This window comes from Babylonia areolata, chromosome 1, assembly GCF_041734735.1.
Source record: "Babylonia areolata isolate BAREFJ2019XMU chromosome 1, ASM4173473v1, whole genome shotgun sequence".
Lineage (NCBI taxonomy): Eukaryota > Metazoa > Mollusca > Gastropoda > Neogastropoda > Buccinidae > Babylonia > Babylonia areolata.
In genome coordinates, this window is record NC_134876.1 from 86,946,232 (window position 1) to 86,971,468 (window position 25,237).

Sequence of the window (25,237 nt, forward strand, 5' to 3'; positions counted from 1 at the left end):
AAAGAAGCAAAAACACATGCACATTTACACATCATCCACACACACACACACACACACACACACACACACGCACACACACACACACACACACACACACACACACAGAGCAGCAGCAGCAGCAGCACTATCCTGCACTATTTTTCCTTCATGCAGGTCTCTTTTCTGTCAGCACCGCCTATGCAGTTCTGCCCGTGTCCGAGAGAATCCTCTTTGCTTACTGGATCGTTATTAACTCGGGTTATTTATTTTGGATGATGAACGCTAGCGGGGGTGTTTCCTCCGTTGCGACTCTTGAGAGGAGTACAAGATAGGGAGAGACAGAGACAGAGAGAGGGAGATAGAGGCGGGGAGAGAGACAGAGTGTGAAATGGCAGAGAGTGGTATAGGGAATGAGGAGTGGGGGAGAGAGAAAGAGGATAAAGACACTTGATACGTAGGAGTGAGAGAAAGCGAGGCACAGAGAGAGGGGGGGGGAGAGAGAGAGAGAGAGAGAGAGAGAGAGAACGGGGGTTAAAAAGGAAAGGTACAGAGAGACGAAGACAGATAAAGGGATACGAGAGAGAGAAGGAGGTGGTTTGGGTACAAAATGTTGCCAGTGGGGGCGAAACAGAAAACAAATGAAATTGTATTATAGTGCAGGGGTGGGGGGCTTCTATCTGTGGACAGAGTTTTTTTTAATAAAAAAACAACATTTTTTTGTGATGGAAGGAGACATAGCTTTGGGCTCCAAGACCTGAATTTTGCCCTTTCCTTCTCTTCCTCCGGGATTGAGAGTGGGGTCGAAGGGAGGTGGAATGCGGATGAGAATCAGTTCGATTGTTTTTGAAATGGAGTAGCACGTAACAGTTTGCACTTAAACACAAAAACAACAACAACAAAAAAACTTTGTCCTTTTGGGCAACTCGCGTGTTTGGAACCACAAGAGAGATACCAGTTAAAAGAGGGATGGGTGACGGGCGTGGTGTGGAACGCTGGTTTGTGTAGGTGTATGGGGAAGGGAAGCGTGCGTGGGAGGGGGATCTAAGGTCGAGGAGTGTCATTGGGCTGGTAGTGGGAGGTGAACCAAACGGTGCATCAACACAAACAGGGCAACTAAATACCTAAATCTTACATGCGGGTCTCTTTCTGATCAGCCGTTTGTTTGGTGTGAGAGAATCGTTTGCCTTAGTCATTATTACTCATTTTTAATAAGCTAGCGGCGTGTTTAACTCCTCACTCTTGAGAGGGACAAGAAAGAGACACGAACAGAGCAAAGATAGCACATCAAAAATTGTAAAGCGGAGGTCTAGTGAAGAGGGTGATGTGAGAAAGAGGATACAATGACACTGAACGTAAAGTGGTCATGAGAACCACTGGAGAGAGGGGGGTAGAGGAGAGAGAGGAGGCGAGAGGAGAAAACAGAGAGAATATAAACAGGAAAGGTATCAAAGACAAGACAGATAAAGGTATACGTAGAAGAAGATGTTATGGGTATATCAAAATTATGATGGGAAAAAAAACAAATAAATTATATTTATATGCAGGTGGCTATTCTATTTGACAGAGTTTTTTATAATAAAATAAATAAACATTTATTTTTATAGTTGGTGGTCGGTCCAAGAGTGTGTGTGTGTGTGTGTGTGTGTGTGTGTGTGTGTGTGTGTGTGTAGGGGTGTGGTGGTGGTGGTGATGGGGATCTAATCGGATTGTGTGGCTGTGATGGCAGGTCTGACGATTGTTGAGTTCTGTGCTTTAATGCTGGCTGTATTCTGCCTTCTCTCGTTTCCTTATCGCCTTAATAATATCGATCTTCCGGTGCAGTTCATATCCTCTATCATCCTGCCCCCACACCCTCTCTTCCCTTTTTCTGTCTCTGTCTGTCTGTCTGTCTGTATGTCTCTCTCTCTCTCTCTCTCTCTCTCTCTCTCTCTCTCTCTGTCTTTCTCTGTTCCTCTGTCTGTCTGTCTGTCTCTGTCTCTCTCTGTCTTTCTCTCACCCGCTTTCTCTCGCTCTAGCTTCCTCTGTCTGTCTGCTTAAATGTCTCTGTCTGCCTGTGTCCGTCTTTCTGTCTCCATCTCTGTCACTGTCTGTCTCTGTGTCTCCCCTTTTTGTCTCTCGTCTGTCTGTATCTCAGTATGTCTGTCCCTCTCGGTCTCTCAGTCGGTCTCTGTCTGTCTGTCTGTCTTTTTGTCTGAGTTATCTTCTCCCTCTCTCTGTTTCGGACCATCCCTTGTTCTACTTTCGAAGAAAAGAAAAAGCCAGTCGTCACAGAACCAAGGCACTGGGCTGTGGATTTGACAAAACCAACTGTCAGAACAGACGAGGAGATTGTCTTTGATCGCTGGAAAGGATTTCTGATTTGTGTGTGTGTGTGTGTGTGTGTGTGTTTTGTTTGTTCCTTTGTTTCGTAAAGAGGACGGTGTGACGTTGGATACGTGAAATTTGTGTCGCTTCATCCCATTGCAGAACCCGTTCCTTCTCTTTCGAACACATAGACACACACACGCACGGACGCACACACACACACACACACACACACACACACACACACACACACACACGCACGCACGCACGCACGCACACACACACACACACACACACACATATATATATGTGTGTGTGTGTGTGTGCGTGCGTGTTCGTGCTTAAAAATGTGTATGTGCGCGAGGCGTGTGTGCGTGTGAATTTGTGCGTGTGTATGTGTGTCTGTGTGTTATATTGCATATCTGTGTGTTTTAATGTGTCTGTATTGTTCTCGCCGTCATTATCATTGTTTTGGTTTTGGTGCTATTCTTGTTAAGCGTCATTTTTAGGTTGACAGTGTCCTGAAATAGATATCATCAAACACCCACCATCCCACCAAGAAACCTAGAAATCAAGCCAACCAATCGATCGCTAAGTCCGCTCCTCTTTCTGTAGTTTTCCCTCTTACTCCCCCGTTCTCATTCCCATCGACGTTTCTTGAAGCGTGAAGTGGGATTTTTTTTTCCCTCATAGTTTCTATTCACAGTTGCGGGCAATCAGAGGAAATCGTGGTAGCCAGCCGATCGATGGTCGTCTCATCCTCCGGCACACCCCCGCACACTTAATGAGAAAACTTCGCCCAGGAAGACTGGACGGCAGGGAAGGAGTGTGTGTGTGTGTGTGTGTGTGTGTGTGTGTGTGTGTGTGTGTGTGTGTGCGCGCGTGTGTGTTGGGGTGTGGGGGATGGGGCTGGATGTCGAAGGGGAAGGAAGATGACTCCTCAGAAAGTTTGCCTGCTGTCAGACTGGATCAATATCTTGAACCACACTCGCTCTCTCCTGAGAAACTGTTCGGAGAGCCAACGTTTATTTAAGACACGGGTGTTGCGTGTTGGTTAACAAAGTGACCATGACCACTCAATCTTATTCAGAAGAATCGCTGAACTAAAGTCGTGAACCGTTTGTTGTGAGTCACCAGCGTCAGACGTAAGCCGCTCACGTCTCCTCTGCATGATGCAGTCATTCAAGCATTGCCCGTACTGTGTCGCGTATGTTCAATACTCCTTTGATGATAATAATTTACACCACCTGTCTGTATGTAGGATGCCATTTTTCCTTGATTTGTACGTCCATACCATACATCAATAACAACAACAACAATAAGAACAGCAACAGTAACGATAATAATAATAATAATGTTATCGTCATCAATATTTCATATATCGCGCTATAACACAAGCAGAATATAACTCTAAGCGCCTTACAAAGCCAATACTTCATTAAAATGAACTTTAATGAACTGAAAAAGCACATAAGATGAAACAAAAAAACAACCTTTAGTCATAAAAAAATCTTTGATATTATAAAAGCACAATTCACAAAACTTCCTGGTGGGATGATGTTTCCAATCTCGTAGTGGTGCATGCATCATTGGCCATTGGAATGTTGCACTTCTTCCTGTTCCCTCCCCTTCCTATCCCTTCTTGCAAGGAAGTTCGTTACCATTCGCTGCTAGAGGCTGCGACCTTTCTGACGGGGGTCAGTGGAGACGTTTGTCATCTTCTTTCAGTTTTAATTTCAATAAACGGAAGTCCGAAAATAGCCTTGGAGGTAAAAATGAAATTAGCATTCCTTCTTGAAATTATTCCAGAATTTATTTGCACCTTCCCTCAGCACAATGTTAGTCCAAGATAAAAGAGCACGTGTTTCTAGTTCTTAGTAACACAAAATAGCAGTGAAGAATAGTTGGGGAAACTCTCCGGTGGATCCCTCCACCTTGAGGAATATCCCCGAATAGAACCAGCATTTACCGTCACCCGTTCTGTCCAACCTTTCTTGGGGGTTCGCCATCGTTCACCCCACTTTTCCTCTGTTCTTTCGATCCAGCTCTTGAGATTAAAAGCACAAGGTGGTGATTGATCCTTTCCCACCAAGACAGCAAAGTTAAAAGACCGTGCGGGAACACTGGCACCTGTGCCATGCAAGGAAACCCTGTTGATTGGTCCCATGGTGCTTGTGTGCGTGAGTGTGTGTGTGTGTGTGTGTGTGTGTGTGTGTGTGTGTGTGTGTGTGTGTGTGTGTGTGTGTTGTCCTAATGTCTGTCTGTCTGCATGTATGTATGTATGTCTGTATGTATGTCTATCTGTCTGTCTGTATGCATGTATGTAAGTATGTATCTATGTGTGTGCGCGCATTCATGTGTGTGTGTGTGTGTGTGTGTTGTCCTAATGTCTGTCTGTCTGCATGTATGTATGCATTTACGTATGTACGTATGTATGTATTTATGTAAGTATGTTTCTATGTGTATGCGCGCGTCCGTCCGTGTGTGTGTGTGTGTGTGTGTGCGTGTGCGTGCTATTGATCCACCAAACGATTCAGAAAGCAGATTGTCTCGCGTCTTGCGCATATAGCACTTGCAGCACAACGTTCTCTGTGTGTGTGTGTGTGTGTGTGTGTGTGTGTGTGTGTGTGTGTGTGTGTGTGTGCGTGTGTGTGTGTGACTCTTTTCTTTTATACGATTGCTCTCATAATTTCCAGGCGGTTAGCCATATTTTCTTGGGCAAAAATTAAAGCAAACCCATACATTTCTGGGTGGAGAGCTGTGAATACGGTGTTGCTATAAAAACAACAACAACGAAACAAAAACTAGATATTTTTGCGTACGTTCACTTATACACACGCACACCAAATAGGTATATCACTCAAATTGAGGAGACGTTAAATTAAAGAAACAAAAAAACACGCACGCGCACGCGCACACCCACACATAATCTATATAAATGTGTATGTATAGATAGATAACATAAATTAATGAATAAATATTGATATATATATATATTATATATATATATATACATATTGTAAGCCCATGTCAGTCTGTACCAGACCTTACGAGTCTGTTTTCTGCTGGAGGGTTGACAATGGAGACGACGAGAAGCGTCGCACCAGGAAAAAAAAATATCAGAGAACACACCAGAGCGAATGACCACAGTCTGGCATTGATGGAGATGGTGCTGAAATAGGCACCGGGAAGTCACCGCCAATCCCTCTTCTCTTGTAGCAACGAACAGTGCCTCCTCCCAGTCAGCTGGGAGAGAGACAGAGACAGACAGACAGACAGACACACACACACACACACACACACACACACACACACACACACACACAGAGAAAGAGAGAGAGAGAGAGACAGATACTGACGGAGACAAAGGAGAGAGAGAGAGAGTGTGTGTGTGTGTGTGTATCTGTATGTGAAAGACAGAAGAGTGAGAGTGAGAGAGAAGGGGGAGACAGACAGAGAGAGAGAGAGAGAGAGTGTGTGTGTGTGTGTGTGTGTGTATCTGTATGTGAAAGACAGAAGAGTGAGAGTGAGAGAGAAGGGGGAGACAGACAGAGAGAGAGAGAGTGAGTGTGTGTGTGTGTGTGTATCTCTATGTGAAAGACAGAAGAGTGAGAGTGAGAGAGAAGGGGGAGACACACACACACACACATAGAGAGAGAAAGAGAGAGAGACGAAGAAGAAATATAGGAAACAGAGAGAAAGAGAAGGGGAATGGGATTGCGTGCAGAAGTTATTCACATGAATGGAGGTCGACCCAGTGAGACAGACAGACAGACAGACAGAGACGGAGACAGATTGAGGAAGAGAAAGAGAGGAGAGTCGGGAAAGAGCGGGTTGCATGGAGAAGTTGTTCACCTGGTGGAGGTCGACCTAACCTTTATTTTCATTTTCCCCCCCGTCTGATTAGAAATGAAATGATGTGACAATGTGGCTTGAAAGGAAACTTGCACTATGAATGTTTTTCACGAGTTCTTGCCTGTCTGTCTATCCACTTCGCCTACATTGTCCACCACTTCCACCCTTTCTTTGCCTCTCTGTCTGTATGCCTGTCTCTGTATCTGTTTCTGTCTCTGTATCTGCCTCTCTCTCTCTCTCTCTCTCTCTCTCTCTCTTTCTCTCTCTCTCTCTAATTTCATTCATCATTTTTCTTTCCGTCTCCATGTTGTTGTTTATAAATTCAGTCATCAGAATAGCATTTGTGTGTTGGGGAGGGGGGTTAGTACTACAACCACTGATGATATAATGATGATGATAATAATACTAATAATGATAATGAGAAGAAGAAGAAGAAGAGTATTGTTACTACTACTACTACTACTACTACTACTACTACTACTACCACCACCACAAGAAGACATCGCAAAGCCTACACAACAATGGTCATCCACTTCCTGGTTTCTCGATGATACCGTAATGAACAGCAAGACACGTCATCTGTCAGATTAATTCTAGTCTTTGGCTATTCTGCTGTTAGACTTATACCAGTCTGTACCACAGATTAAATCTAGTCTTTATCTATTCTGCTTTTAGACTAATGCCATTCTGTACCTATGCTATTGCTTCGTGTATTATTTCTGAAATGTGTCGTATATGCCGTACAGTGGGTGTGTACTGGTGTTCCACGAGGGAACTTAAGTGTGTGTGTGTGTGTGTGTGTGTGTGCGCGTGCGTGCTTGCGTGTGTGCAATTAATTGCATCAGCACTCATAAACAAACTTTCCTAATCTTGTTTGTATTTATTCATCATCTGTTTGCATCACCTGCCTGGGAATATTTCCTGTGTTCTTCGAATTTTGAATATCTTTTAAAAATTGTTCCCTTAAGGTTTTATATTTAATACAATGATCAAGAAGATGGATTTCGTCCTCGAGTGTGTGTGCGTGTGTGTGTGTGTGTGTGTGTGTGTGTGTTTATTGGAGTGGGTATGGTATATTCCCGTATGGACAGAATAATATGTATTTGTATGTATGTGTGTGAAAACAGACACGGAACTGTGTAAGCCCATTCATTTTGAAACAAATTTTATGTTAAAACTATCCCACCATGTGATGCCAAGGTTATTACAGAAGACCCGCTATCTAAATAAATAGCAACTGGGGTAATAAGGAACTATGGCCAAGCGGTACGGTGATGACAGCGAGGAAATGGGACATGGGGGAGGGTTTTTGGTTTTGGGGTAGGGTGACGGGGAGAGACACTCAGAAGGCTTAGACTTTTACTTTAATATGCTTTGGCCATAAGCATAGATACAAGTGAGTTAGTGATTGAGAGAGAGAGGGAGACAGAGACAGAAACGGACAGACTGATACTAGCAAAGAGGGAGAACGTACTTTTCCGTTAAATATAGCATGCCTTTGATTACAAAAAGAAAAAGTTGTAAGTTCTAGTTTTACCCAAAATTCCGCGATTCCCTTTCCAAGGTCCAACTGATATCGGTCGGCGCACAGTTTTATCAGGTGAGATACTTGAAGAGGGGTCGCAGAGGTGAAATTTATTGTTCTAGGTAAATAAATCATTTATTTACTGTCTTCACCCTATTATATTGGACGATTTCCTGAAAGACTAAGCTGTCGATGAACACTAGGCTTATATTTCTTACTTCAGATTCTCTTTTCGCAATGTTTTGACCTTGAAACGGGTGCGATTTGACAAAAAAAAAACAATCCAAAAATGCACGTAAAGCTATTTTTAGTTTAGAAGATGATGTGTAGACAGTGCCACTTTCTCTTCGCTTGTATTAACAGAAGCACACTCATCCTCATTGCGCGGATATTTTAAACAATGTTGAGAAGCAAACATACACTGATTGCAGCGATTGATTAATTTCCTTTATGTCTTCTTTTAAACTACACAATGATCTGCTTATTTCTGTCTGGAGCTGTCCAATCACTAAGCAACGTGAACATCAAGGCTATGACGTTCTTGTGCGCGCTTTCCGTTAATTAAAGGGATCCAGCCGTCTGCCTTTGGTTGGTTGACCTCGATGTCTTCTGGCCAGTCAGGATAGCTAGTTTGGTATGACGTTGCGGACATAATAGCAGTTGATTTCTCTCACTCTCTCTCTCTCTCTCTCTTTGTGTGTGTGTGTGTGTGTGTGTGTGTGTGTGTGTGTGTGTGTGTGTGTGTGTGTTCGTCTTCAGTTTAACGTCTTTCCATTTGAAGTGAATATTAGACGAAAAACAACAACAACAAAGAAACCGTGGGAGTAGGGGGAGGGGGGTGGGAGGTAAAAGTGTGTGTATGTGTGGAGGGTGAATAAGGAGAGACAATGCTAGGGAAAATGGAAACGTTATAAACGCCAACATCAAACAACTATAACAAATGTCCTATTGGACTACGCAGCAAACCTTCTGCATCAGCAAATAACATATTGGAATTGTTAATAACACATTCAAAAGAACTTTTGGTGAAGTCTGGAAAAAAACATTTTAGATTCTGACATTCGAATATTATATGGTTGCTAGATATATGTTCTCCACATATGCATCTTACATCTTTGCTGAACTTAGTTATAAAAGCGTTCAGTTTTATCCTGTTTGATAATGTATGGATCTGCCTTAATCTTATTGAATTACTGTATGTATTTGACTAATTGTTAGTTCCCGGTTGTTGAACATTAATTACACTATGGTTTAAAGTTTTGCCGTTTTCCTGGAATAATTCTCTGACTTTGTTCCACGATGTTTTTTCTAGTATTCGATAACCCTCTTGTACAGACAGAGGCACATAAAGTTCTATGGTTCCCTGTTCGTTTTTTGCACCTTTTCTTGCAGCACTGTCAGCCCATTCATTGTAGAGAATACCAAGATGTGAAGGAACCCAGCAAAACGTAATATGTGTTCCTTTCAAGCTTAAAAGATGTAAAATGTGGCTGATTTCTATTATGATTTTGGATTTGTTCTTACAATTTGAAGAGTTTAAAGCACATAATACAGATTTGGAATCAACGCAAAACAAGACTTGTAGAAGGCAAATTGGAAGATCAAGAATATGATTTAGAGCCATAAGAACAGCAATAAGTTCAGCAGTGAATATTGAACGATTTTTACCAATATAGTATGATCTTTCCGTTTTCAGTTCTGGTATAACGAAAGCTGAACCTGCTTGGCCATTGTCTAATAGTGAGCCGTCTGTGTAGATCTGTAAATGATCACAGCATCTATTTTGAAGGTGTACTCGGACTTCCATTGCCATGATATTCGGATTTTCATTCTTTTTCATGTCAGTGTGATTAACATCAAAATGTGCATTATTCATCTCCCAGATGGGGTATGGACTTACGGTCTTCTGTGTGTCTACGTCATCTGAATTAATTTAAGACTTTTCGAACAGGTTTGACACAAACGTGCCAATGGGTGTTAAATAAGATATGTTTTTAGCTCTTTTGGGGAAGTTGTTTTCGGATGTAATTTTTACTTCCTCTGATGTATAATTTTCAGTTGTTGAGCTTCTCGGTACGTATTTAGCACAAGCGGGGTTTCGGTATTCATCTAAAGGTAGTACTCCTATTTCTTTGTATGTTCCGAGGGTCGATGCATGGAAAGGTACACCAAGGGCAAGCCTATTTGCTTTACAGTCTATGCTTTGAAGTTTCTTTAGCAAATATATAAATATATATATATATATATATATTGATATATTGTGTGTGTGTGTGTGTGTGTGTGTGTGTGTGTGTGTGTGTGTCTATTCATCTTCCGCGTATTCTTTTCTGTTTCCCTTGGACTTTTGTCCAGTGTGAATTAATTTAAGCAAGTCTTCAAGAAATGTTCATCCCGTGTTCGAAATTTGCACAAAAAACAAAAGAAGCATGAGTAGTTTGACTGTTAAGCATGGTTCAACTTATCAAGTAAATGGTTTTGATCAGAAGATCATATTTGTCTTCTTGACATTCACACCACCACCACCCCTCTTCCCCACCTGTACATCACTTCAATCCACCTCACTTCCTTTGTGAATGAGTTTACTGATTCTTACCGTTAAATATTCTGGTTAGGTTTCTGTGCACATACAGTATTAAAAAGTACATTTTTTCCTTCACAAGTCAGAATAACTAGTTTTTGAACATATAATCTTCCATTATCTGAACTCCTTTAATTTTCAATTGATAACCATGTTTCATAAAATGTCGGTCATGTCTGAGAAAATCACGAAAGCAAAAGAAAAGGACAGAAGAAGGAAAGTGAAACAAAGACTATATAAAAAAAAAAAAACGAAAAGGAAAAAAACAAGATCATAATACACTGAATCAGAATTAACTGTAATATTATCAACGTTACTGTTGACCAAAACAAAAGATACAATCACGAAGAAAGAGGAAAAAGAGGAGGCCAACGTCAACACAAATGCCAGTGGTGGCGTGGCGTGAGGACATCAAAGTCTTCTTCTTCTCCAGTGCACCATCCAGAAACTGATCATGAGTGATGTGTTAAAGGCCATCCTGACAGAGTGGGCAAAAACCCAGACATCGAAGAAAGTAAAAGAGCAGGAAGAGTGGGGGGGAGGGGGAGAAAAAAACCGAAGGAGATTGGAAGGAGTGGGGGGAGAGGGAGGGATAAAGGCGGAGGGGATGAGGGTGTTGAGGAAGACAGCAAAGGAACATTGGAGGAGAGGGGATGGAGGGATAGGAGTTGAGGTGGAAAGTCGGAACAGCCGGTGAGGTCAGTGGGCTAATGAACTCACGCCCCAGAAGTGTGAGGGAGAAAGAAGGTTGGCGCCATTACACCATTCACCGGCAGCATACTACGTGACGGAGCTGACGTTCTTCTTTGTGAGCAAGACCATGCCACTTGAATGGGTTGGTGGGGTGAAGTCTACTAGGTTGTGCGAGGACGGGATGGGGAATAGTAGGAAAGGTGTGTGGGAGTGGGGGCTGCTGCTTTACTCAAGGGGAATAAAAACAATATTGTAATCATGACGGGTTTAAACAAATACATTCTCGATGGTTCAGCATGTATTATTCTAATAATGCGTTACGTGTTCAAATGTATAAACAAAAGCGGCACGAGAGAGAGAGAGAGAGAGAGAGAGAGAGAGAGAGAACAAGCTTGCTTTTAAGACAAAACATTCTGGCCTTTGTCTAAAATTGTTGGTAGTGTTTAAAGCAGGCTAGACCCACACGCCTCCAAGTCACACTGTAAAAAAATAAGTGTACAAATTGGCCAGAACGTCCTGAGCACCATGTGGTTTTTAATCAATTATTTATTTATTTTCATTTATTTATTGGGGACACGTTTTTTCTTAAATAGAAGGTTCAGCTCACACCATGTTTTAAATCGACTCCATTCGACTTAACTGTGCACAGTGTACTGTTATGCAAGGATAGCCTTCAACCAGGTTAATGAGGTTATGGTATTCAGTGTACCATAAATACTTCTGTTACTTTGTATATACATACATACATATAGATATACACGGAAGTTATCTTTCTATGAAACAAGCAGCACACCCACCATAAGTCTCAATGCATAATATTTTCGTTAACTACCGATATGAAAAACACGTGCTTTTTTCTTCTACAGTCCGTCTCAAATAATGAAGACTTAAAGGCACGGTTCTGGAAACACGAGTGAAGAAACGTGATATCCGGATATATCAGTGGCCGCACGTGGTCAGCATCGTGGTAGACCTTTTCTTTATTTTCACAACAAACAAGGCAAGACGTTATTTCGTTTACGCTGCCTCTGAAAGCTATACAGTAGAGAAAAGAAAAACGAAAAACAAATGAAAATCCGATGGTTGTGAAATAAGCTCACAGTAGTAGGGAGAAAATGCCGGAGGAAAGCTGAGCTGGCGTTATGACGGTAAAGTCTTATGGACCGAGAGCCTGAGGAAACGACCTGGAGGATGGAAAAGAAGGGGGTTGAGGGAGAGGGGGTGGGGGCAGGGCGTGTGAAATGGGCAGTGTTTACCGTGTTTCTAGTCTCTGGGTTTCTACTTCACTCTTTCTCTTTTTTCTCTGTTTCTCTCTGTCTCTTTGTCAATCCGTTATCAGTTGAACACACATTAAGTCACCTCCAGTTGTTTAAAGCCTTCTCTGCACCCAGGCACGCTTCTCCACGTAAAGAACGGCAACACCGTAACCCACGAACCTCCCTCAAAATCATGCCAACCTTAGCCTAAAATCCCAAGGAAGAGATATTCCACAAGTTTCTTGCACGGGTTTCTCACCAGCTAAGCCTCTGACTGCTACGCCTTGGTGAAATGAAACCAGTGTGACGCGAATTCAAAAAGGAAGAACTTCTTGTGTGCGTTTGAGAGCTGTAATTGGTTTTGGTGAACAAAAGTAGTGCAATTCCAAGAGGAAGAAGCTAAAACATAATAAACAACAACAACAAAAAAAACGCTGTGATTGTCATCCTGATCTGCAACCCCAGTCTACTTCAGTCAGGCAACAACCATTCAATGACGAGCATAATCGTCAGCAGCAGCCAAGGGTTTGACAGCCGCTATAATCGGAAGCTGTCATCGAAATGTCGAACTAGTTGAAGGAACTGGGGTTGTGAACATAAAAGAAAGATTCTGCCGAAAGGAGGCCAGTCCAAATTTAGGAACCCGTGATCTAAAGCAACACAGTCACGTGTTCCACACGTGCGACCTGTTTTGTTGTTTTTATGGTTTCGCGAGGAAATGGTCTGGACAGTCACTAAGAGTGATTGGACAGTCAATATCTTGTTTTCCTCTCGATGAGAAACGGGTATACTAATGGTCGCTGTACTTAGCGCTCGGTAGTCAGACGAATATGTAAGGTCTGGAAATGCGATCCCGTAACTCATTCGTGCTGAAGTATTATAAGTGTTAAGTCATTGACTGGAACTTGAGATGTTTTTATTTCTCTCGAATGATGAATCGGTTAAATCAGTGGGTGATAAAATATTGCGTGTCCAGCTCTTGTGTTTCCATTTATCCTGTCTCCCCGGTACCATTTTCCAGTTACTGAGAGAAATTAATGTCTTTGACTTTATTTGAATTTTACGTGGTCTGAGACATACGTTTTCGTGTGATCTGTTTACAGTGCCACAATGTTTTCAAGGTGTCTTCAGTTCTACGAGGTTCGATTGAGAAATGAGTAAATGGGTGGTTTTAAGGGATTTATCAACCTTTTAACACTCTTTTAATTTTGTGTTCCTTGACTGGCTTTAGGAATTGACGAATGATTAGCCCTGAAATGTCCATTTTGTGGTCGGCAGAGCTACAAGCAACATAATTTGATTTGATTTGTCTCTGAGTGTCAAGAAGATTGGTCAAGAAGTGAGGATTGCAAAGGAAAATTGGATTGAACAGCAGCATGAAGACACCTAGAAAATTCTTGACAACAACAACACAAAAGCCGTAAAGGTAATGAAAGACTTGACCAAACAGAAACAAACTAAAGGCAGCAGCATCCAGGACAAAGATGGCAACTGCCTCACACAGGAACAAAACATCATGAAAAGGTGGACTAAGTACTACTCTGACCTCTAAACAAACAGAGCAAATAAAACCAAAAATGTACAAACAGTGCAAGATTCATCAAATGATGGTGTTACCCAATACTCCAGGAGGAGGTAGTAACAGCAGTGAAGTCGCTGAAATGTGACAAGATTGCAAGCATCGTCAACATCTCTGAAGAACTTTTGAAACACGGCACAGAGGTATTAACAGACATCCTAGCTGCTATCTGCAGCAAAAATCTTTCACATATGCGAATGGCCTACGTCATAGACTTAATCACTTATCATCCACACCAAGAAACGGAATTCCAACACTGCCAGAACTATCCCACCATCAGTTTGATCAGCCATGCTAGTAAAGTAATTGATCAAATTGATTTTGAACAGATGATAGCCGCTGGTAGATACCATCGTTGCTGAAGAACAGGCTGGATTCTGCATATGCAAAAGTACCATCGAACAGATCTCTAACCTCTGCGAGAAACACCTCCAACACCTGATGGAATTCACCCATCACGTCACAGACTACAGTAAGGCGTTTGACAGTCTTATGGAATCACTGTGGGCCACGATGAAAAGACAACAACAAAAAACATCGGACAAGAGCATCTGAACACTGCCTAATAATTATAATTCAAAGCGACCAGTGCGGTACTCACAAAGGGTGCTAATGGAGAGTGGTTCCATGCTTCAGTTGGAGTTCACCAGGGCTGCCTTCTGTCTGCCTAGTTGTTCAACATAATCCTGAAACGCATCATGACTGACATGCTTGGAGATCATTTCAGCACAGTCAGCATTGGAGGAGGAAATATCACGAACCTTTGCTTCGCAGACGACATCGACGGTTAAGCAGGTAGTAATGAGCAAGAACTCGCCCAGCTTGTTAAAAGATTGAATGAAGCATCGACAAGATATGGCATGCAAATCAGCGCCGAAAAGGCCAAGTTGATGGCCAGCCACAACACCACTGCTTTCCAGGGAAGGGACAGAAGCCAGGAACTGTTCAACAGTTCACATCCGAAATTCATTATCAGCAATGAAGGATCAAACCAGAAATCCTCTCGAGTAGTAAAGACATCGTCAGCACTGTCCAAACTGAAACCTATATGGAATGATATGAACATCTCCACGAAACACAACGTCAGACTCCTGTGTGTACTAGTATAAATATTCCATCTTCCTGAATGCATGAGAGATTTGGAAAGAGGAAATCAAGCCATGAAAAAGGGATGTTATCGCAAGATAATAATCATCAAATGCACTGATCACATCACCGATGAACAAGTGCATCAAACCATCAACAAACACATTAGACCTTATGAAGATCTACAACATTGCGGAATGGACAGGAAAACCAGTTGCAGAGACCCAGTTATGACACACAACCGACAGACCTGGATGGATCCGGTGAACAGTTCTTCTGAACGGCGCCACTGTGACTCTTCACAGATTTCAGAGAAGAAGAAGTTGAGTTGCCTGCGTGCAGGTACAAAGATGAAACAAGAGGCTGTTTCTTGTTTATTTCTATCATGTGAGCTTCTTTGACAGGATGCTGGAAATGAATAAAAGCGTGTGCAATCCGATGAAAACGTGATACTTGTACTTTCTTTTGCTTCACCATGTAGAAATCTATGCTATTTTTCGAAATTGTTATAAAATATGTGGATGTTAAGTTCCAAGTATCTCTTTAAGATATTTTCAGAAACGCTCTCCTTCAGTGATGGGCAGTTATGTAACAATAGTCCCATCTTTTTCTTTTTATCTTTCCACTTTGTGTCTTTTCGAAGTATATGAGGACAGTGACAGATGTAACTGATCGAGGTTTTGATTCAAAGTCAACGACAAACAATTAACTGTGAAAAATAAACTCTCAATACAAATTTACGATAACTTTCTTACCACACTACCGAAATTCTGGCCCCCGGAAAACCGTCGAAGCGACTGACCACCCGTCAGCGACAGGCCTTAGCCCTGCACCTTCCAACACCCTCCCCCACCCTGTTCATCCCCTAAACTGCCAACTGCTTCTCTCCCCATCCTTCCTCTCCCCCTCACCCGTCCTCGCCCTGGGCGTGAGAGAGTCGACAGGGAAGTAATTATTGTGATACCCGAGTCTATGTGATGGATACGGATACCCGTGTTGAGGTCCTACGTGCTGAGTGACAGCATGTCCGCTGTTGTGATTGGCCCCTGACGTCAATGGCCCATTCTTTTCTTCAGTTTTTAAACGGGATAATAGAAAAAGCAGAGCGACAATGCTTTTCCTGGTTTTGTTTTTGTTTTGGTCCTTGATTGTAAAAAATCAAAAACAAAACAAAAAAAACACAAAAAAAACACACACAACCCCCCCCCCCCAAAAAAAAAACAAAAAAAACAACAACAACAACAACAACAACAACAAACAAAACAAAACAAAACAACCCCCCCCCAAAAAACAACAAATTACAAGACGTTGCAAAAACAACAAATATCGACAGTGATTAGATAACACACACACACACACACACACGCGCGCGCGCGCGCGTTGTTTTCTTTTACGTAATTTCGAATGTTCTTTTCATTGTTATACAATACTCAGCTTTCATCGTGAGCTGCCTGTCTATCTGTTTATCTCTCAATCTGTGTGTGTGTGTGTGTGTGTGTGTGTGTGTGTGTGTGTGGATTGCTGTAACGATACCGAGCAGCCTAAAGCCTTTCAATCGAGAGATACAGACATTTTTTCCCCGTCTGTTTCAGGATCTGAACTGTGTGAACATTGGCAGCATATTCGTGGAATCTTCTACCATGTTTCTGGCCTTCGAGAAATACTGCGTCAACCAGGTGAGCACTGACCAGCCTCTGATTGTATATTGTGGTTATATTGTCATTTTTTGGTCTGTTTCTCCTTGCATGTACATGCTGGAAGCCATCTTGTTACTTCGTTTCCACAGTATTAGAATTCGCAATGAAAGAATAAATTTGTTTAGATCACTAACAAAAATGACGAAGCTCATTATTGTGACGCACCTGCACATAATATAAGAATATCCTGTGATTAATTTGGAGCAGGGTTTCCTTATTTTGGAATTAATCTATTTCTGCCATTTAGATTTTTATAATGATGAACTTTTGGTTGTATTTTTGAAATTTCAGAAATAGTGTTTCTTAAAATACATGTTATCTTATTGTACGTTAAATCAAGCTGTTTTGTTTGTTGGTTGGTTTTTTTGTTTTTTATTTTTTTTACCTTTGTATTTTTATTCATTTAATATGTTTTATGTTTTGACTATTTTGCTCAACCACAGTCATGTTCATATGTGTGTCGGACTCCACTGTGAGCTGAGAGACTCTTGTGAGTGACGAGCATTTGGATTCACACATAATTTCCAAATCATTATAATAGATATAGTATTGTATTGCATTGCATTGCATTGATTTGCATTGTATTATGTTGCGTTGTATTGTGTTGTATTGTTTTGTATTAATTGCATTATATTGTGTTGTATTGCATTGCATTGTATTCTATTGTATATATCGCACTGTATTGTGTTGTATTTATAATATCTGTTGTCTTGCATTATATTGTACTGTAGTGTATTGTTGTATTGCATTGTGTTGTGTTGTATTGTGTTGTACTGCATTGTATTGTATTGAATTGTACTGTTTTGTTTTACACTGTATTATATTGAATTGCATTCCGTTGGATGGTATTGTATTGCGTCGTATTGCATTGCATTGCATTGTATTGTATTGCACTGTATTGCATTTGCCGTGCAGGCGCAGGCCTCGGCCTCCCTGGAACAGCTGGAGCGGGAGCGGGAGCTGCTGAGGATCTTCCTGCAGGTGTCCCAGACGGACAATAGTGTGCTGCGCCGCATGCACCTCAAGTCCTTCCTCATGGTGCCCGTGCAGCGGATCATGAAGTAAGCATTGATCAGGACAATGTCTTGTGTCCCTATCAGAATGAATTATGATACGCCTTCGAAAACTAACGGAGCATTGCTAGCCTACAAAGGCGGGGTATATATATGTAATGGAAAACGCTCTCACTTACATAATTTATGAGTGGACGTGGGAGTTGTGGCCCAGGAACTGATAATAATTATAGTAATAATAATAGTTACAACATCAACAACAACATAAATAATAATAATGATAACAATAATAATAATAATGATAATGCTGATAATGAAAATAATGCTGATAATACTAATACTAATAGTAGTAGTAGTAGTACTACTACTACTAATGCTGATAATAATAATAATAATGATAATAATGATAATATAGATAGATAGATATGTCTGCGCCAAGTGCGTGCTGCAGAGAGGACCTCGTTTTATCGTGTTATCCGAATGACTAGACGCTCAGTTTGATTTTCTTGTCAAACTTGACTTGGGAGAAAAGGCGAGAGCGGGAATCGAACCTAGACCACCACAACACACTGTATTGGCAGATAAGCGTCCTAACCATTCCCCCATCTTCCTCCTAATGGGGAAAAGAAACGAGGCAGAAAGAGAGGAGGGAAAGTGGGGGCGTGAGGATGGAGGTAGAAAGAGAAAGAGGGAGAGAGAGGGAGAGAGAAAGCAGCACAAATCATTGGCGATAGCTATCTGCATACATGTATTGCACGTTTGATACTTTCTGGTGGTAGTTATCATCGAATACGTCAAGAGATGTTCGTGGTACCTGCTTCAGGTATCCGCTGTTGTTGAACCGGCTGCACAAAGCCACCCCTAGTCACCACAACGACAAAGACAACATCAGACAGGCTCGGGAGAAGATTGAGGACATCCTCGGTCATATCAATGCTGTGAGTGTGTATGTGTGTTTGTCTATCTGTGTGTCTATCTATCTGTATATGTATGTGTGTATATCATTCCATTCACGTGAAATGTTATTTTATGTTTTTATTCTTCTTATTTTCATTTATCCACGGTCTTTTCACCAGAAGGCTATATACTGATATAGACAAGCACGCATTCATTCATTTCAGCGCGCGCGCGCGCACACACACACACACACACACACACACACACACACACACACTTGAGTAGGGTGGAGTGGGGGACTGACAGGGATAACATTTTTTTTAAGTTCTCACCCTGATCCAGACCCGAAAGTCTGTGTCTATTGTATAAATCAGCTGATGGCAGTATGTAAATGGCGCTTCTGCTTATTCGCCCCGAAGATCACACAGATTGTACAAAAACATGCAAAACACGCAGTGCAATTTGTCTTTCTGTTCCTCTCTGCCTGTGTGTGTGTGTTTGTGTGTGCGCGCGCGTCAGTGTGTGCGTGTTTGTGTGTGTGTGTGTGTGTGTGTGTGTGAATGTGCGTAGGCCAGTGAAAGATCCTGATTTGCGGACAGGCACACGTGTGGTTGACAGCCAGGTCGTTAATCACACACAAGGTCGCTCCATCAATATCCATTAATTTTAGCCAGCACGCAACCCCTTCACCACATGGTGGCTGTCAGAAAATCGGTCAGCTCACCTGAACACAAATCACTCGGTTCAACAGAAAGACAAACATTCCATAACAAACGCAGTTTCCAGTTTACAATACGACATCACTGTAGACAACAGTATCAAGAGGAAGAGAAAGCCCCTTTAACTGCAACACCAACAACAGCAACAGCACAGGCAGCAAAAATAACAACGACACAACAACAATAGCAACAAAACAGCTGCAACAACAACGACAGCAATAGCAACAACAGCAGCAGTAACAACATTAGCAGGAACAACAAAAGCAACAGCAGTAACAGCTGCAAAGGCAACAGCAGCGCAGTATCAATTTCAATGTGTCAAAACTGCGGACTGATCAGTCGACGGTACACCACTTCTGCTTCTATCAACAAACAACAACAATAACAATGTCATCGGCAATAACAGCAGCAACGCAAAGTTAACAACAACACCACAATCAACAACACAGTCAACACCAACATCAATGAGAATAACAACAACAGCAGCAGCAACAACAACACCGTCAACACCAACAACATCAATAGGAATAATAACATTAATAGCAACAACACATCATCATCATCATCACCACCACCAACAACATGACCTGATTCTTGACCAGGTCTTAAACGTGGCCACCATCACGACCATCCACAACATCAGCAGCAGCGGCACACTTTCCGACTTCTCTCACCACTCAGCCAAAGACCCCGCAATTAAGCTAGATCAGGACAGATCGAATGGCCAAAGCACTGAAGTTGCCTGCAGCGTTTTTTTCTCGATTACTGTGATTTGTCCTCTTCCCCTGTGAAACGGTTGTAAGGGAGGATAGGTGGGTTTTTGTTTTGTTTTTTTTTTTGTTTTTTTTTCCATTTTGGGGAGTGGGTGGCGGGGGATGCCGTTATATATGGGTGGGGTGGGGAAGGGATGGGAGGACGGAGGAGGGTGAGAGATGGGGAGGAAGAGGGAACATGATTATGGGGATGTCAGGTCCGGACTGCTTGCGGTTAAGGAAGGAGCAGGGTCTAAGAACAGGGTATTTTCTGTCTTTTACTGGCTGTTTTACTTTGGTTTCCTTTTTCATGTTGGTGTTGCTGTTGTTGTCATTTTTTTCTGCAACTGTTTATTCTGTTTTGCTTTTTTTTTCATTTGGTTTTTGTTGCAACTACAGAAACCGTAAAAGTAATCCTTGGAGTATATTTTGAAATGTTTGTGACTCTCTCTTGGGATATGTGTCCTTTAAAATCGTTTTCAAATGCCCTTTTGAAGAGAGAGGGAGAGAGAGAGAAAAAACAACAACAACAGACAGACAGACAGAGAGGGTATGGGTATTGTGGATATATGATCCATCTCCTTAGAGAGGATAAGTGAAAAAACAGTTAATACATTATCAAACTTAAAAACAAAAAAATAGCTGAAGCCTGTGTAAAAAGCCCCTTCAACCAGGAAGATCACCTGTCATTTCCCTTCTTTTTAGCCTTCCCCCTAGCCCCCACCCCCACGCCCCCAAACAAAAAATGGACGAATAAAGAGATGAATAAAGAAACACGCTCCAAGCGTTCCTGTGCAGCCATGTTTGCATTTCATTGCATGGCTTAAAAAAAAGAAAGGAAAAAAAAGAACAAAAAAAGAAAAGAAAACCAGGAACCCGTGCCTTTTAATCAAACAGATTACTTTTGATCTGCAACACAAGAGAGAATGCTGAAGTGGAAAAAGAGCGGGAGGAAAAGAAAATCAATCAAACAAACAAACAAACACATACAAAAAACAGGTTCTGTAACAACCTGTTTTCTTTTAAACACCCTGTTTTCTTCTGTTTTATGTGTGCTCCACATGCTTCAAAAGCTTGAGTGAAGTATGTGGAAGGGCTTGCTGTCGTGTTGCTTGATTGCTAGATACTGACAAAGGAAAAAAACGAAGAAAAAAAGATAGCGCTTGTGTGTTGTGTGTCTGTCTGTCTTTGATGGTGGCGATGACGAAAGGTTCTGTCCTCCCTCCCTTGCAGAAAGCCAAGGGCAGTGCGGGCAGCGTGCGCATCAAGCGGAAGCAGTCGGAGATGCATCGCTACAGCCTGACGGAGAAGATTGAGGTCAACAGGGTCAGTTAGTGTATAGTGTACTGTGTACTGTGTAAACTCTGTGTGTGTGTGTGTGTGTGTGAGAGAGAGAGAGAGAGAGAGAGAGAGAGTGTGTATGTCAGTAGTGTGTGTGTGTGTGCGTGCGTGCGTGTGAGAGAGAAAGAGAGAGTGTGTATGTCAGTAGTGTGTGTGTGTGTGCGTGCGTGCGTGAGAGAGAGAGAGTGTGTGTGTGTGTGTGTGTGTGTTTCTGTTTGTGTCTGTGTTTCTGTCTGTGCGTGTGTGTCTGAAGATGATGGGGAAGGAGGAAAGGGGAGTGGTAAGGGGATGATGGCCTGGACGGGAAAAATTGCAGCTGCCTGTCTGAGTATACTGAGTAAAGTTGATGGACTATGATGGGTCTGTCAAAAGGGTATGATTAAGCCCATGCATGCGAGTGAGAAATTATGTCTGTCTCCGTTCGTCTGTGTCTTAGTGCAGACACAGATACAGGTACACACACGCGCGCACTCTCGCGCTCACACACACACACACACACACACACACACACTCTCTCTCTCTCTCTCTCTCTCTCTCTCACATACACACACACACACACACGCGCGCGCGCGCGCACACACACATTCAAACTTTCAACTTCTCTCGATCTCTCTCTTTCTCCCCCCCCCTCCACCCCCCCATTCTCTCTCATCTTCACGCTGTATACATGTTGCTGTTTTGTTTTGTTTTTATTATAAGAAAATAGCAGACAGAAAAGCTACAGATTCTCATCGAGGAAACTTGGCCTGTGCAGACAAGAGCTCATTAATTAAGGAGAAAGTGGAAGTGTGCACTGCACGGCCGACAGCGATTACAGACGCATAAGAAAAGTGAGGAGCAGAGAAAGCAAACGAGAAGATGACCAAGTTAAAAAAGAATATTATTACTAAGCTATCTGAAATCTTGCTATGCGTCATCCTCCTCTTCCAAATCACCCTAAACTCCCCCCGCCCCCATCCTTCTCGTCTTCACATTCCCACATCTTTAGCGTTGTCTTCTTTCTCCTGCTCTTTCTCCTCCTCCTGTTCTTATTTCTCCTCTTCATTCTCCTCCTCCTTCTGCTCCTCCTCCTCCTCCTCCTCATCATCATCATCATCATCATCATGCTTCTCTTCATTCTCCTCTTACCCCTCCATGTCCACCTCCTCCTCCATCTCTCTTCCTCCTGCTCCACATCGTCCTCCTCCTCTTCTTCATTCCCCTTCTTCCCCTCTTTCTCCTCCTCCTTCTCTTCTTCCTCCTATTCTTCCTTCAACTCCCATTCTTTCTCGTCCTCTTTATAACTTCTTCCTTCTCCACTTTCTTCTCAGCCTCATCCCACTCTCTCTCCTCCGCCTCCTCCTCCTCCTTCTCTTCTTTTTCCTACTCTTCCTTCAGTTCCCATTCTTCCTCATCGCCTTCCGCTTCTTCCTTCTCCCCTTTCCTCCTCGGACTCATCCTCAAACTCCAACTCTTGTTCCTCCTCTTCCTCCAAATAACGCCACCCTCCTGGTGTGTTCAGGTGGCCCTGGAGGTGCTGGGGTGGAGCCAGAAGGAAGCAGTGGACCTGATCACCTCCAGGATGTGGTACGCCCAGCCCTCGGACCACACCTGGGCCACCAAGCGGTGCCGCAACATCAAGTTCACCCCCGTCCATGCCGTGTTGCTTGCTTACTGCCAGGTCAGAGGAATAGACTTGATACTCTGGGATTGTTTTAGTTGTTTGCACCAGTTTTTTTATTTTATTATTATTTTTTATTATTATATTCATGATTAGCTTATTTCCAATTTATTGAGGGCTAAAGGAAACTTCTGTGAATTTTTTGTTTATTGGTATTGGTTTTTGTTCTTTACTTTTGATCTTTTTTATTCAGCTAAAATTGTGTGTGTGTGTGTGTGTGTGTGTGTTGTGTCCCGTTTGTCTTGTCTTCTCAGTCTTGACTACACTACATTTTGTAAAAAAAATACACATCCTCCCTCTCATATGAATTAACTTAACCTCCTTCTCCACTCTCTCTTCCCACCCTTTTTGTCTGTCTCTCATCTCTCTCTCTCTCTCTCTCTCTCCCTCCCTCTCTCTCTCTCTCCCCCTCTCTCTGCCTGTCCGTCAACATGCTTACCCATAATCCTCAACAAAACTCACAGCAGCATCCAGAAAGACATTATCTCATGAAAGAACATTGCTATGAGTTGAATGTTTTAAGAATAATGTCCACTGAAAAACGTACATTGAATAGTGTCCGGTTGTGAGTATGCTATAATGAAAATAACTTTTCTGTTGCTTTCTGTTTTTTCCACAGAGCCAGAACAACAATAACAACAACATGGTGTTGGGTGAACAGGCTGCAATGGTTCTTGTCAGAGAGAAGAGCGGCAAATATCAACCTGTCAGGGTAAGTTCATAAGTGCTTGTCCTATGATATATAACGTAGTCCACCCCTCCTTTTCATTTTTCAAAGAAATATGAGAACACCACCAACATCTAATGACATTTCTAAGGCTGGCTGTGATGGTGATACAAGCAACAATGCAACTGTTGTGGCAGAATCCTTTGAGACGCTGTCTAGATTAACATGGTATCCTTCAGAGTTCACATCTTGGGTGTTTCGACTTCTGAAACTTTTTGTGGTATTTGGAGAGTAGATTTAAATGAGCGTGGAAAAACACATACACTCTTACGGTTCTTATAATACACGGTGGTGTTTCTGACGTCTTTTTATTGTCCTCAGCTTTCACATCACTCCACGCTGAATAAAGCAAAGCCTTCACCAAAGCTGTTTAGTCTGCAGTCAAATTCAAACAGTGAAAGAGAGAAATCCTTTATGATTTAGACACGTTTGGTTTATGAAATCCGATCCTTTTGTTTTTGTCACCGTTATTGGTTCATGATTTTATCAAGCTTACATTACCATATGATTATTCATCTTCGTAGTCTTTGTGTTTTCATGTATAATTGAAATCAAAGAAACTGCGAAGCGCACATTTTAAAAGAACTCACTTCGAATGTTTTGTTTTGTTTTAAATGGTAAAAAATGAAGATTCCTTTCAATACACCCTTTCAATAAGAAGGGCAAGAAGAATCAACCAAATCATGAAGAAGAGGGAAGGAGAGAGAGGGAGAAAGAAAGAGAGAGTGACACTGGGCACTGGATACTGGAATTATTTATTGTCATTGCCAATAAAGGTCTTTTGACAAGGGGGCAACAACATAAATTCATATTTTGTTTCATCAAAAAAACAAAAAAAAATCAAAAAAAAAAAACAAACAAAAAAAAAACTATACATGCTTGCACCCTCAACCATTCAGTCAATTCAAACCAATAAAAAGAAAGAGAAAGAGAGAGAAAGTGAGAGAGTCAGAGAGAGCAAGAGGGAGGAAAAGAAAGAAAGAAAGAAAGAAAGAGTCAGTGATAGACAGACACACACACACACACAGATGAGGGGAGAAACAGCGGAAAAAGACAGAGTGAGAGCCGGAATGAATGAAAGAAACAGAGATAGAGAGTACTGTCTGAGAGGAACCGGTTCCATTGGACGTGTCGCTGTGTGCCCCTCAGGACCCCTTCTTTCTGGAGAAGAGCGTGGTGACGGTGGACCCGGACTGTGACGAGGTGTTCGAACTGCAGGAGTGGGGACGGGAGGCATACATCTTCAAGGTGGGTGCTTTGTGCCTGGCTATGCACTACTGCAGCGAGAGAGAGAGAGAGAGAGATTAAAGTTTCAAAAACCTAATTGCTCAATGTTAAAGATTTTAGGCATTGCCTTGACGAGAAAAAACAGAGAGAGGCAGACAGACATACTGACAGAGAGAGAGAGAGCGGTTTTGAACAACTTGGCTTTTAGGGCGTTTTGCCTTTAGGTGTTTAGACACAATAATGTGCATGGCTTTTGTCAGACTTCTCTCTCTCTCTCTCTCTCTCTCTCTCTGTGTGTCTCTCTCTTTCTCTCTCTCTCTCTCTCTCTCTCTGTCTCTCGCTCTGTCTC

At 42.2% G+C, this 25,237-nt stretch overlaps 1 protein-coding gene across 1 annotated transcript in view; it reads left to right on the forward strand.

Moving 5' to 3' along the window:
* LOC143293983 (intersectin-2-like) overlaps window positions 1-25,237 on the forward strand; it is a 39,214-nt gene that overhangs the window by 9,821 nt on the left and 4,156 nt on the right. The window contains exons 4-10 of the mRNA XM_076605380.1: window positions 16,448-16,531; window positions 17,468-17,613; window positions 18,389-18,503; window positions 21,167-21,259; window positions 22,776-22,934; window positions 23,554-23,646; window positions 24,811-24,909. Coding sequence (XP_076461495.1) covers window positions 16,448-16,531; window positions 17,468-17,613; window positions 18,389-18,503; window positions 21,167-21,259; window positions 22,776-22,934; window positions 23,554-23,646; window positions 24,811-24,909 — 789 coding nt within the window. The remainder of the gene's footprint in view (window positions 1-16,447; window positions 16,532-17,467; window positions 17,614-18,388; window positions 18,504-21,166; window positions 21,260-22,775; window positions 22,935-23,553; window positions 23,647-24,810; window positions 24,910-25,237) is intronic.